At 39.7% G+C, this 15,205-nt stretch overlaps 1 protein-coding gene across 1 annotated transcript; it reads right to left on the reverse strand.

Annotated features, from left to right (window-relative positions):
* Positions 1-478: 478 nt before the first annotated feature.
* nsmaf (neutral sphingomyelinase (N-SMase) activation associated factor) lies at positions 479-15,154 on the reverse strand. Its single transcript, XM_061805646.1, has 31 exons — positions 15,027-15,154; positions 11,895-11,981; positions 11,115-11,193; positions 10,920-10,981; positions 10,594-10,630; positions 10,367-10,417; positions 9,726-9,797; positions 9,568-9,615; positions 9,424-9,476; positions 9,174-9,303; positions 9,002-9,073; positions 8,819-8,927; positions 7,228-7,404; positions 6,881-6,960; positions 6,602-6,692; positions 6,452-6,515; positions 6,136-6,187; positions 5,456-5,576; positions 4,510-4,641; positions 4,399-4,441; positions 3,754-3,920; positions 3,356-3,467; positions 3,198-3,256; positions 3,065-3,132; positions 2,860-2,927; positions 2,654-2,777; positions 2,479-2,562; positions 2,086-2,236; positions 1,362-1,464; positions 1,178-1,287; positions 479-607 (listed from the first exon to the last, which is right to left on the reverse strand). Exons 1-31 carry the CDS (start codon positions 15,074-15,076, stop codon positions 513-515), a joined length of 2,751 nt encoding a protein of 916 aa, XP_061661630.1. The 5' UTR covers positions 15,077-15,154; the 3' UTR covers positions 479-512.
* Between the last annotated feature and the right edge of the window lie 51 nt (positions 15,155-15,205).

Here is a 15,205-nt window from a genome sequence, read left to right on the forward strand (position 1 = left end):
TTCAATATGCTTATATAATGTGAATGTGTATTTTTAAGCATGTATGACAATACTGAAAAGTGACCCAAGAAGGTCTTTCATGCTTCTACGTAATATACAGAAATGTAACAAGTACAATATAGAGTAAAGGTACCAAAGACGGGGAAGGTTTGTTTCCTTTTCATTTTTTTCTCAAACATCTGAGCAGCATATAAGCATTGCAAATTTTGCAAAAATCCCCAAAGAATTCAGCTAAAGAAACACAGCATTTTGGAAAAAAAAATGCAGACGCGAGGGAGGGGAAAAAAAAAAAAAAAAAAAAAACTTAGCAGCTTCTTATTGCCATGTACAAAACTGTAATTGGACATTTTTATCTCAATATACAGACAGCAATATGCTAACATGGATGGACCTGCTGTGCTTGTAACAAATTGCTGAAGATTTGGGGGTCTTTTGACTTCCCCATTGTATTGCATTGATGGCTTTACTTTACAAAAAAAAAGAAAAAATACATATTCTGCAGAATCTGCACTCTAACTGTGGAGCTTCCAGTAGATGACTTCTCTGTCCTCTCCGCCTGTGATCACTGTGGCGCACAGCTCGTTCATCCACATAGCTGTGACTGGACCTGAGGACACACACGAGACAAACATGAAGATGCAGAGATACACAACACATAGAGACAAACACACACAATAAGAAAAAAAAAGAGAAATGTATTTCCCAACTTTTTTTCCCCATTGTCTCATTTGTATACCACATAAAAACATGATTGATTAATCAGCGAGACAGCCCTTTTCAAATTGGCATAAAAATGGCATTTTTCTCTCAACACCCTATAATATAAAATCAAAATACAAAAATCAGCTCATTTTTTTTCCTAATTGGAAAAATATTAATGAATAACGTGTAATAAAACACGAAAATGTTCTCACAATAATTCATACTTTTATTGCTGTAGGCGTTAAGGGACCCAAAATGGTTTTAGAACATAATAGATTTTTTTTTTTTTTAATCAAACACCCAATTAATCAGGTGTCAGAATTTTACTCTGCCAAATATCAGAATCTGCCTCAAAAAAAATCCACATGAGTCAGGCCAGAGCATATACAGTATTGCTATTTCTTTTACTCCAGCATGTCACTAGCAAAGCCATTACAATGTGTGTGATTGTGTGTGCTGGGGGAGAGAGCTGTACCTGAATGTGCTGAGATCTTGGAGGTTACAGTGCTGCTCATCAAGTCCCAGAGCAGGAGGTCACCGGACTGGCCCCCACACAGCACCGAGTTTCCATCCCAGCAGAAACATCTGATGTATACAAACAAGCCAAATAAGGATTTAATTTGAGACGCATTTCTTCTCCGTGATCACGATGACGTTACCTGAGCTCCTCCTCCGATTTCACGGAGGAGATCACCATTCCCGTCTGAACGTCAGTCACCTTCATGAAGGAGTCGGCGCCAATGCTGAGAACGTGTCGACTGTCTGAATAGAACAAAACACTTCAGCCTTCACTGCCAGTTGTTTTCTTCCTGTCTGGCTAAAAGTCAAGCTTGAGGTGTGCACCCATTAAAAATACACAGTACACTTGCTACTCTCACTGCCAGGTTAAACACATTGCATCAGTTGATTGAAATTAGATGATACAGTTTTTGTATTGGCGCTCATTAAGGTTGTAAAGGTTAGCTGATGAACATACAGAATCAATACAGTGACATTTTGGCAGAACCTATCCTCTTATTTGCTGAAAAACTCACCTATATAATAAAACCAATGCTTTGATGCTTGTGGTTGGCATTAGAAAACCTTACTGAAGTGAGTTAAGGAGCTTCTATTCGACAAAAGTAGTGCTTTGGCAGCATCTTGTGGGATATATAGCCAATTGCAACCCTTTAACCGTGTGTGTTTGGTTGTGGCGGAGGGAGGGTCTACCTTGAATTGGTTACCAGCCAATTGCAGGGCAAATATAAACAAGGGAAGAACATGCAAACTCCACACAAGCGGGGCCGGGATTTGAACCCTGGTCCTCAGAATTCTGAGGGAGATGTGGGCCACACTTTGATATTAGTTATTTGATGTCAATTCTATAAGAATAAGCCATCTTACCCGGACTGAACGACACACAGTGGACAGTGGCAGCATGGCAGTCGAGTTGCTGAAGGGTGCCGTATGTGTCTGTGTCCCAGATGGTAACGGCCCCATCTTTACATCCTGATACCAGCAGAGTCCCCGATGGATTCAATCCAATAGCATTGACCTGAATTTTGGACAGTAAAGACGTTACTATTACGGGAGTAATGAAAAAGAAAATGTTAAAACCAGGTAGAACACTACATACTATTAACGTGCATTAACAAGTTATTGATTCACAGGTAATTGTAAGCGATTATGTTTTTCAGACATGACTATATGAGGAAACGGAGTTACAATCTTGGTCAACATTTAAGATGATGTAGCACTATATTTGTCATTGTGATGATCATAATATGACCAACTCACCCCTGCATCATGTTCCAATTCAGCCAGCAGCTCAAATTGTGATCTCTTTTGACTGCACAAAACAGCAGGATCACACTGCCACACCTGAGACGTGAACAAGGACGTAAGTCCTCTCTCCACTGATCTCACCTTTCTGATGAGGGAATATCGCGTGTGTATCTTTCCATCTTTGCACCTTGACAGTTGAATCCCAAGACGCCGTGTAAAGCTTGTCATTGGACCAAAGCACTTTACTGACGGCGTCGTCGTGACCCATCAGCGTGTCCTGTCGCCTCCCGTAAGGGATGGAATAGAAGTAACTTCAGGACAGAAAAGAGAAGGTCAGAAGAAGACATAAATGCAGCTACAGTAGACACACTGGACTTAATATATTATACATACACATTATTGTCCCACGAAGAACAGACCACAATTTGACCATCTGCCAGCATCAGGCATGATGATAAAGCCTAAAAAAAAAAAAAAAAAGACAGTTGAGAGACTCGAGCTGGATTTACACTGCAGGTACCAAACTGCAATTTAACGCTAGTAAAACCTGCATGCCAAGATGTCTGCAGTGGGGTGGAGGTAAGGGTGAGATACTTACCATATTGGAGAAAGACATGCTCCTTTGAAAGTCTTTTAACTCTTTGGAGAACATCTTAAGCGTCGAGTCTGAAACGTGATCAAGCAAAAATCAATGTAGAGTACAGACTTCTTGACATCTCACTTGTACGTACCTTGGGATGTGCTGAAAACAGAAGCACCATCTCGCGTTACAGCGATTGCTGTCACTGCCCTGTGCATTCATCACAATATTACCCACAAAAAAAAAAACACACTGAAGTATTGCCAGTGTTTATGGACTTTAACTAAATAAGGTTCTGATCTCACATACTCCTTATGGATCTTGTGCCGGGAGGCCGGTGTCAGCCGGCTCATGTTTGACCACGCCAACTTTCGACTCTCCTCTGTCAAGTCCTCAAAGGAAGAGTCCTCGTTCAGAGACCCTGAAAGCATGCGTTCATATTTAAGCGGTGGCGAGCAATAGAAATGAAAATATTCAATAATGTTTGGTAGTTTACGGTCTAATCAACTACATAACTAGAAGAGTGATAATAAGCATTGAATTATAAAATTTGAGTTTAAGCTAAATTTTCCCTCACACACTGAAAGTACTACTCACAGTACTTGACATCTATATTTAGATCAATTACATTGTATATCATTTCATGCAGTATTAAACCAACCAACCACACAACGACTATGGTGGCTGGTGGAGAAGTAAATTCTAACCTGGGGTCAGTTCGCTGACAGGCGATGTGAGGCTGAGGCTCCGGGTGATGTTCTGGGATCTTGCCATGATCCTCTGAGGATGGGGTGTGGTGAAGAGTTGCGTAGGGGTCTGACCAAACTCCAGTATTTGTATCAGCATGGCCACCCTCTGGTCAGGGTCCTTCATACTTCGCAAGCACACAATGTGGTGGCGGGGTTAAGTGCATGTCCAGTACGCAACTGCGCAGCGCTTCAATTTTTTAATATTATGTTTATAAAGTTGACACTTGATACAAAACTTAATTTCACTCATTCAATTCTAAAAGTGAAATTCATGGAAAATATACATTTACTAATTTTTTGAAACTTAGATGATGAAGAAGGCTTATGGCAAACGAAATCCCCAATTTCATCATCAACTAATTAGAATATTACATGAAGAATCACTCAAATGTATTATTGACATTTAAATTAGTTAGAAATTGGCTCTCTGTAAAGTATTTTCCTGTTCCTCTTATTGAATCACATTTTATGTGCAGATAGATACCATCTGCATTTATAGCATATATTATTGCAATTTTGTTACTTCATATAATGCTGCAGCTCGACTTGCTACATTGTCTGATCCCTTCCTTATTTATAACTCATGCATACTTGGTTTGTTACCTGTCACAGTCAATGCCGCCTTCATAGGTCAGAGGGTGAAAGACTGAGAGAAGATGACAACACTGTAAGCGTCTACCACCTTTTTCCGTATTCGATGAGGATTCATTTTACCGTTGTGGGCTTCGACCGCTTCGTTGCCTCTCTGCTTGAAACCAAACACTAAGTCGATCCACTCATGCAGGTGCTCTGATACATACTGACTCTCCAGCGCCATCTTGTGCTTCTGAAGGAAATCCCGAGTATCTGAGGAGAATGCAGAAATTTGCAGTCCTGAAGCTCATATTACCATGGATCTTAAACATAACACAAGGATTGATGATCCAGCAGATATTGCCAAGGGCACACAAGACTATTATTGCAAGCGTTTTTCTCCTTGTTGACGATGCATACAAAATGAGGCTACTTTAGTATTTATGTTTTTTGGAGCAAGTCCCAGTACGTGTAACAATAGTTAATTCAGGTATAACATACTTACAATGGTTGATTGTGATCATCAAATAAGAAGCACTACATTGCCCTAATAGAACATATATTTAATATTTATAATTTTACTAATGTCCCTTGATCAAATTATATTTAATGTGTCATATACAAGCTGCTTTGCAACCAAATTGCGACCAGTCCAGGGTGTACCCCACCCTCACCAGAAGTCAGCTGGAATATGCTGCAGCTAACGCATAGACGTAATGAGGACAAGTAGTCTAGCAAAATGTTGTCATATAGTTTGATAATTTACCATTATCATGGGGAAAAAAACCCTGCATTTTTTTACAAATAGGTGATGTGAACACAACTATAAACAAAAACCTTAATGTAGTAGGTGTCTACTACAACACAGAGTCATATTACAACTCATAGTAAAGATAATGGAACTATCTTTGCTGTTTGGGATTAACTATAAAGTGAGGATTTTAATTGACATCAGGCTTCAAAGATTTGAGAGGGTCCAAATAAGTAAACAAAATGTACCTACTGTAACTAAAACATGAGCTGTACAGCAGGTAGGGCAGTATCCAAAGGGGTACACAAATGTCATCACATGTCCACAGGGAGTTACCTGAGGCCCAAGGTGGGAGCTGGACATCGCTAACAAAGCTGCCGTTCTGGCGTCGGCCCAGATTGAGACGCAGATGGTTTTCCAAGAAGCTGGAGTCATCCCCATAGAACTCTGGAATTAACTAAGTGATAAAAGACAATAATTATTACAACGGTTTAGCCAAACGACAGATGATAAATTACTCAAACTCTTCTAAATAAATTAGTCGCAGCGTCATCAGTTTGATGCTCTGAATGAGTGTACAGAGGAACAGCATCATTTATACAGCATTAACATTTTATAAAAACACAGAGGTCACCAACATGGGGCCCGCGTGTATCAGGTAGCCCCAAAGGACCAGATGTTGTGCGAGGGTCTGTTCTAAAAACAGTTTACCAGTGTTGGAATGTTGTGGAAGAGATCATTTCAACATGAAAACGCTTTCAAAATGTTGCAAATTTTAGTTATCCTTCTTACCAAATGAAATGATAATTATTTTGACAAGTCATTAACATGATAGATGTCTTCACATAAATAAATAATTATCAATAACACAAGTAAAAGAAATCATTTGAGGTTACTTCAGACTTGAATCAAACTGTTTGCCCTTCACATTAATCTGTAGACAAGAAGATGGCAATTTCGAAAAGGTTGGTGATCCCTGGTTTAAAGTGTCAATGCATCTGAGCAAATAAACATACCTCTTTAAAGTCTGTCGCCCCCTCTAAGCAGTTTTTCCATGTTTCGCCAATGCTGTAAGAGAGAAATGCTATCATGGTTCATACCAACAACGCAAACCCGTTGAAATTGAGCGGTTAAATACTTGTATATTTCCCTTTTAGATCATTCCCAAAGTTACACGCAAAAGGTCTGTTTGGACTGCAGTTATTATACCAAAATAAAAAAAAAAAAAATAAATAAAATCAAAGATAGGATCAACACCACGGAGTCTTCCATTTTGTAAACCCCCAAAATTTTTCAAGTCACAGCATATTGTATCATGCAAAAACATTTTACCTGTTGAACATGCGATCTGCATGGTCAAACCGGCCATTCTGCAAACACAACATGTGTTCTGGAGCTGTGCAGAGTGGAACCAAAATACACAATAACACTTTGAGCACTCGCTGCACATCCTGACATTTCCACACATGGTCGGTGACTTACCGACTCTGACCAGGTAGAAAAGGACGTAGCCGGGAGACGAGTAATGGCTGCCATACATGAAGCGAGGCTCGGGCATGCCTCTGAAGCGACACTGAGAAAAAGAGGCTAGATCAGAACTCACGTTTCTGTGACCTGTGTAAGTCTACACAATTGAGAACTACACCCGCCATTATAAAAATGCTCTTAAATTCTTCCTTGACAAGCATCATCACCGTACAAGAGATAAACCTCTTGTACAGCATTAGATCTCATTAAAATCTGTAGCAGAGTGGATCTCACCAACAGCTGGTCCAGTCGCTCTTTGTTTAATGCTCCAACAGGTTTGCTGAGGTCCCTGAATGTGTCCACTTTTGTCATATCTGAAGGACAAGTGAAGGATATCAATTCATTCTGGACAAACTGTGTCTACAATTTTTGTAATGTTTTGTAAAAGGACAACCAATTAGATATAAAGTTCCTAATCTGCAGTATGTTCATCAATTTTCTTTAAAAAAACTACTAATATTGTCATTTATGTGCATTACGCAAAACCGCGATTAGGATTTGTGCAGCCCCCAAACATTAAGTCTGACAGCCCTGGTCTTTTGTGTATATTGTTGCAACTTATCCATGTGCTGTTAACTCACCCAGTTGTGTACTCGTGTAGTCGGCGAGGATCCAAGGGAAAACAGGGTACTGGGAGAGGTCATTGCAGCTGCGGTCAGCCAGATTGTTGAGGTGGAGGAGATACTGGTAGTTACTCAGGTGGCCGCGCTGCCACTGCAGCATGTAACTCTCTGCTGTGTGCTCTGTCATGTGGTTCTCTGGGGGGGGGGGACACAAAGCACTTACGGATGTACTCGATACCAAGGTTTACCAAAATTGTAATGATAACTTCGAATAAAACATTCTCCGCTGTACCAGAAAGATCCTTCAAATAAACCATGTTGTCATGCACAAATATGTCACTGGCCAAAGGTGTTACAAGACCTATAAATGTGCATTTCTTGTGATCATCCTTGCAATCGTTCTACAACTTCATTGGAATTCAGCTGTGTTCGATTTCTACTGAGTGGGATTGATTTGGAAAGGCATTCCAGTCTATAGTAAGACCTTGCAGCTCACAGTGCATGTCAGAGCAAATGCTCTGCAAATCACTCGAATTTCAATCAAATGTAAATATCAGAGCCTGCATGCACTTTACTAAAAATCCCCTGAAGGGCTCCAAGATGGTAAGAAATAAGATTCTCTGGTCTGATGAGACCAAGATAGAACTTTTTGGCCTTAATTATAAGTGCTATGTGTAGAGAAAGTCAGGCACTGCTCATCACCTGTTTAAAAGTGAAGTATGGTGGTGGCAGTATCATGCTGTGGGGGGGTTCAGCTGCAGGGACTGGATGACTGGTTGCAATCGAAGGAAAGATCAATGTAGCCATGTACAGGGATACCCTGGAGAAAAACCATCTCCAAAGTGCACCAGACTTCAGACTTGCCCGAAGGTTCACCCTCCAATAAAACAATGACTAAGCAAACGAAGGAGTGGGTTCGAAACAACTTCAGAACTGTTCTTGAGTGGCCCAGCCAGAGCCCTGACTTAAACCCAATTGAGCAACTCTGCAGAAACCTGAAAATGGCTGTCTATCAACGTTCACCATCCAACCTGACAGAACTGGAGAGGATCTGCAAGGAGGAATGGGAGAGGATCCCCAAACCCAAGTCTGCAAAACTTGTTGCATCATTCCCAAAAACTGTATTGCAGTTTTTCTTCTTTAATATAAATGCAAAAATTGTAACAATTATTTTTTTTTCTGTCGATATGGGGTTCTTTGAGTACATTAATGAGGAAAAGAAATGAACTTAAATGATTCTAGCAAATGGCTGGAATATCACAAATTGAAAATATTAAGGGGGTCTAAAAATTTTCATACCCACTATATCCAAAAAAACTGACTGAACAACTCAAAGTACAACTTAAATGATGCATGTCTGGTACAGTATGATGACGTAGTCTTACTCTGCTACGGAAACTGGCTAACTGTAAATGTATAGTTTATGTATATGACTTGTAAATTTAATCGTATATTGACACCAATGACCAGTAACAAATTCCTTGTGTGTTTTAATTTATGCCATGAATAAAAAATAGAAATCAGATTCATATTTGATTGTCTCCTGTGAAACAAATGAGGAAGAGCTGGGGATTTTTTTTTTTTTTGGTACAGCATTGAATTTACTCACCTAGGAATGTGGCGATAAAATAATAAATTTCATCTCTGTCTGCCGTATTGTAAAACTTGAGATAGATGTCCGAGCAGAAGTCGTTCTCAGAACAGAACACTTCGAGCCCCTTCACAAGAAGAAACAAATGATGTTGTTTGTCCACCGAACATGAGTATTTGAACTCAAAACCGATGTACTGACCAAGGGTCTGAGGCCATGTCTTCTTTTGTAGATCCTCCGGACTTTATGCAGTTTGATCTGAATGACCTGTTCCTGAAGTGAGAAAGGAATGACATCATTCTTGAGTTGCACTGCCCTGCAGGTACCAAGTCAAACTATAAGCACCCATGTTTTAGCCTATCAAACAGCTCACCGGATAGCCATTAAGTGGCTGAAAGTAGAGATTCTCATTCGTAATGCAGACGTGGCCGGGATTGGACACAAGAGGTAGGACCATCTCTACCGCACATTCCATGTGAGGCTTCTCAGCGACGCTCTGAAAGCTTCACATTGCACAACCGGCATTATTGTAGCATTAAACAAATGGATCGGACACTTGTTTTCTGATTGTATATTTTTTCTCAGCACAAACCCAATCTCAACACGGAGTATGCGTAACATACCAGAATCTGTCAAAGGATGTCCTTGCCAGCCGGGACTGAAGATTGGCTGTGATCTATACAAAAAAAAAAAAAAAACAAAGACGATGATGTTTATTTGAAATGTGGGAAAATTAACCCTTAACCCATCAGTGAGCATGAAGTCACCATGGCAGTCTGGTCACCGAGCTTTTCCAGACAGGACGCTCTATGGAGCTGAAAAATACAAACAAATCATCAATGTTAATACGAACAGACTTTCAGATTCAAATCCATACAGCTCAAGTTAGAGTTGTTTCCCAAATATCCCAGAATGTCCCACTTACTTGATGCAACGTTTGAACGACATCTTCTGTTTTATTCCACACTTCCAGCTCAAAGTGCACTGTCTTCATGCCCTTTCAAATTAAGAAAGTAAATGGAGTTACCAACATAAAATTAAGCGTTTGGACAGTCTGATTATAAATATAACGCCTGTCCTTGCTTTGGATGAATTATGACATCAGCATTAGCAAGACCTTCCCTGGAGTTTAAAAAAAAAAAAAAAAAAAAGACTCGTTAGGTACGCCTGCACAATTAACCGAATATAAGAACTGAGTCAAAATCAGCATTTACAAAGACAAAAATTCAAAAGTATCGGTACATCTTTTCACATGTACTTTTACCTTCTCTATTTTTTTGTTAAGAAAACATACGAACACTTGAGTATTAACTACAACCACCATAATAAACTCTAATGTTAAATTAATATTGCTGTTAATCAAAATTGATCATTATTAACGTTTGAAAAGGGAGTTTGTAGATCAATGCAGCTCATGTGCAAGGAAAAGTGTACCTAATTGTGGACTGTAAAGATTTTTCTGCACAGGCACACGTCTTGAGGGAACAAACGCATGAATCGATTGTCACAGCAAAAAAAAACGCAAAAACACACAGATAGCTGACAGCATGTTCACAGCAGACTCACTCTCTCATTTCTGTAAGGAGAAATGATGCAGTTTTCTTTGATGTAAATAACCTGCAAAAAAAAGTCACAACTGTTTACCTTTTAGGGCAAAAAAAATACAGTAACACTATTTGAGCAATTAAATCAAAACTAAAATTGGACCAAGAAAAACGGGAAGGCCTAATTGAATGGGCCAGTCAAATTCAGAAATCTTAAATCAGTCATATCGCTGAAAAAAATAACCTCACCTGTTCACATAGAATTGAAATGGAGGATGGCTTGGGTCTGTAGAGAAAACAAGAATGCATAAAATGAATACGAATGGTGTGTGTGTGTGTGTGTGTGTGTGTGTGTGTGTGTGTGTGTGTGTGTGTGTATATAATACATACAGATATACAATGTTAATTTATTGTTGTTTGTCTTCTTTTTAGAATGAAATGCTAATCTTATGACACTATTTCCAATTAAATGTACAAGGTTGTGTTAAATAGGGTTAAAAAGGCACAAACTACACAATGGGGGAGGGATAGAGTAAAAAAGGTATACATACACTGTATACACAGCATATACTCACTCATTAAACGGGTTGGTCTCTTTTTCTACATACTCAATCTGCTTACAGTCTCGGAGTGGAATCTGCATTATAGTAAATACAATGCATAATTATGTGTGTACTGTATGTATATAAACAATATGTACACTATATATTATACACACAGGCTTACAGATGTTAAAGGCATGATATAAAAAGGAAAATAAAGAAAAAAACCTTTAAAATTGGCTCTGTAAAATCTTCTGGGTCAAAAATAACTGATCTGGAACAGACCTTGAAGGAGCCTCGGATTTTTCTGGATGGGAAATAGTTGACACATTTTAGTTCAATACAACACTGACAAAGACTGAAACAAAGGACAATGAAAAAAAAAGTAGCATATTCGTGGCTGTGGAGAAACCAGGAAAGATAATGATCAAAATGTGATTTATTTTACAAAATTTTACTCTATTTCAAGCTTGTGATTAAAATCACAGCTTTGACGTTCCTGTGGGGTGTTTTCATTCTCTCAATGTGTTTCCAGTCCAATTTTATATGAAAATGTCCTTAAAGACTTCAGCAGTAAAGACAAAATTGATCTATTGCAACTGCAATAATATCACAGAAGTATTATTAAACAATTTCTCACGTTGTGCGAGTGATTGTGTGTGGGTGTGTGTGTGCCTTTGCCTTTTTTTCCATCTTGCTCTCTTCACGCCGTGTATGACATCTTATTTATTTAATTTTTCTGATAAAGTACACAGGCACTGACAATGTTTCTGGGATTACACACACACTTTCTCATCTGCTAGGCAGTTGTATTGTATGCTTTGTGTTTGACAATAAACCTCAATCATATACTGAAGATAATAGATGATTGAGTTAGATTATGTTTGAACAGCTGCTCTACGTTGTGTGAATCGAGGTCTGTTTGTCCACAAGGAGGTTCCCGAATTAAAAGAACACAACAGCACCAATGTGAGCAGAGAGCGATAGTAAAGAATAAATGTAAGTTACCTCTTCTTGGCTGAGCTTCTTGTCACATTGTATGCAGTGTGCTGTTCAAAATAATACTCTTCCAAATCCAATAACAAGAGAGAAAATCTAGAAGATTTAGGAAAAGAATATTCATGTAAATAAAATACACAGGGTTTGAATTAAATGCAAAGACATTTCAAAATGAGGACACGTTTAATCGCGTTGCTGTAATTGGATCATCCTCACACCACTCGACTTAGCCAAGACTTGCATCATCAGGATAATTGCAGCAGAGACATTAAATATCAATCATCGTATTTGTTAACAAATGGTGGATAGGATGTCATACTGGATCCTCTGGTTGAATAGCTTTAACTACAACATATTTTCATGCTATGATGATGTTTTTTGTTTTTTTTATGAGTCAAGCCATTTTTCTCTGCCTCGGTTGTTTTCTGGTTTTACTTCATTCCTCTGGAAACAAATGCTTTCATTATTTGGTTGAATGTGCATGAAATTAAAGTCAACTGATTATACAAAAATTGATTAAACACTTACTTGGACTATTGTACCAGTTGTAGTTAAAAATAACATTCCTAGTGGTTGAAAATCCAAAGACCGACTCTGAATAAAAACACTTTTTTGTTCCCATTTTTCCCTGAGCTGCGCTTCAAGATTGAAAATTCTTTCTACATACATAACAGGCCATTTCCTTCAAATATTGTGGTCATAGGTGTGGAATACCAAGATGCTTCTTAAACAGCATGATTACTGCACAGGTGTGCCTTAGGCCGGCCACAATAAAAGGCCACTGTGAAAAGTTTAGTTTGATCACCAGCACAGTGACACAAATGTCACAAGTTCTTAAGGAGTGTGCAAATGGCATACTGACTGTGGGAATGTCCCCAGAGCTATTGCCCAGGAATTGAATGTTCATTTCTCTCCAATAAGTCGTGTCCAAGGGAGTTTCAGACACATTGGCAGTATATCCAACTGGCCTCATAACCGCAGACCAAGTGTAAAACACCAGCCCAGGACCTCCACTTCCTGCATGTTCACCACCAAGGTTGACTGAAACCAGCCACCCTGACAGCTGCTGCAACAATCAGTTTGCATAACCCCAAAATATCTGCACAAACTGTCAGAAACCCTCCCAGGGAAGCTCATCTGCATGCACATCATCGTCCTCATCGGTCTCTTGACCTGACTGCAGTTTGTCGTCGTAACCGACTTGCGTGTGCGGATGCTCACATTCGATGTGTCTGCCACTTTTGAGAACTGTTCTCTCCCGAGATTAATCTAGTTTTCCACTGTTCAGGGCAGATGGCAGAGTGTGGCATTGTGTGGGTGGGTTTGTTGTCGTCAACGGAGTGGATCCAGTGACCCATGCTGGCAGTGGGGTTAATGCCATAGGCATGGGTATGTTATAGACAACAACCAGTTTCATTTTGAATGAACGGAGAGACAGACAAGAAGGTAAAACTTCATTTCAGAGTGGCCTTTCATGGTGGCCGGCCCAAGGTATACACCTGTGCAAAAATTGAAAGCGGCTTCTTAAAATGCCACACCTGTGAAGTGGGTTGGATTATCTCGATAAAGAAGAAATGTTCATGAACACAGACTTAGACATTTAGATATTTGAGGAAAATTGCCTTTTGTGTGTGTACAAAAAGGCTTTACATCATGGAGGCCAGCACATGAAAAGTGGGAGCGAAAACAAAACAGTTGCATTTATATTTTAGTTCAGTGAATATTTAATGAAATACAATCCGAATAAAAAGATGCAGATGTATTATTTGCCTTGAGGATGCTAGTGGAAAAGTACAGAAAAGGTCTGAAGGAGCTACACTGTGTCTTTGTGGATCTAGAGAAACCCTATGACAGAGTACCAAGAGAGGAACAGTGGTACTGCATGCGTAACTCTAGTGTGGCAGAGAAGTATGTTAAAATAGTACAGTGACATAGTGAAGAAAAGGGTCCAAGCAGGTTGGAACATCTGGCGGAAGGTGTCTGTGTGTTATGTGACAGAAGAGTCTCTGCTAGGATGAAGGGCAAAGTTTATAAAACAGTGGTGAGGCCGGCCATGATGTACGGATTAGAGACGGTGGCATTGAAGAAACAACAGGAAGCAGAACTGGAGGTAGCAGAAATGAAGATGTTGAGGTTCTCGCTCAGAGTGAGCAGGTTGGATGGGATTAGAAACGAGCTCATTAGAGGGACAACCAAAGTTGGATGTTTTGGAGACAAGATTCGAGAGAGCAGACTTGGATGGTTTGGAGATGTTCAGAGGCGAGAAAGTGAGTATATTGGTGGAAGAGTGCTGAGGATGGAGCTGCCAGGCAAAAGAGCGAGAGAGAGGAAGACCAAAGAAAAGGTTGATGGATGTGGTGAGGGAAGACATGAGGGCAGTTGGGGTTAGAGAGGAAGACGCAGGAGATAGGCTAAGATGGAAAAAGATTACACGCTGTGGTGACCCCTAACGGGACAAGCCGAAAGGAAAAGAAGACTGTTATTACAGAAACATTGTCACGAAATCTAAGAGCAGTTTTAACAGTGCTTAAAATGTGAACAAAAAAAATTTCACATTTCATTTCTATCCATCCAACAATCCATTTTCCATGTCAGTTATCCAATTGAACAAATATTTGAATAACAAATCTACGTGTTCACACCTACCAATGTTACACAGGTTTGTGTTAACATCACACAATCCACGAACACCAAGAGTCAGATCTCTTTGCACTAACACAGAAACAGTATATTCAATATAATATTGTGTTTTCAGTGTTTGCAGAACTGTACTGGGTCATGTTCATGAAAATGTCAGTGCAATTTCACAATTAAGCACTTCTGCAACGTCCCTCTGTATGACTCAATAAAATTATACGAGAACAACAACTGAAATAAAAACTTTTCCCCATCCTGCAGCAAAGTCATGATACAGTGATCCTTCGCACTGCATGTCCCAACAGCCCCCACGGTCTTCATCTCCTTCCACATACTGTACTCTTCGTACATGTTCGTTCACGTTAGCGGTACAACAACGTTCAGCGTCCCTCATTAGCTAATTGGCCCAGTATGACGTTCCTCCACAATGGATTAGCCCATTCGAGAACAGGGACTGCAGCAGCACGCAGGTGTAATGCTAAAAAGAATAGGTGGAGGACCGACCTTTCCTTAGTTCGCTCCTTAATCTTCAGAAATGCCATGATTGTCACCATACACCATTCTTGTGTGACACCGACCGAAGCGCCTCAGTCACACGCCTGTCAACAAGGAAACTTCCTCAACACCACGTGACCGCTTAATAAACGATCTTTGGTTAATAAAGAACGTTCAATCGGACTTTT

The sequence above is a fragment of the Syngnathoides biaculeatus genome, chromosome 19 (genome assembly GCF_019802595.1).
Source record: "Syngnathoides biaculeatus isolate LvHL_M chromosome 19, ASM1980259v1, whole genome shotgun sequence".
In the NCBI taxonomy this organism is placed as follows: Eukaryota; Metazoa; Chordata; class Actinopteri; order Syngnathiformes; family Syngnathidae; genus Syngnathoides; species Syngnathoides biaculeatus.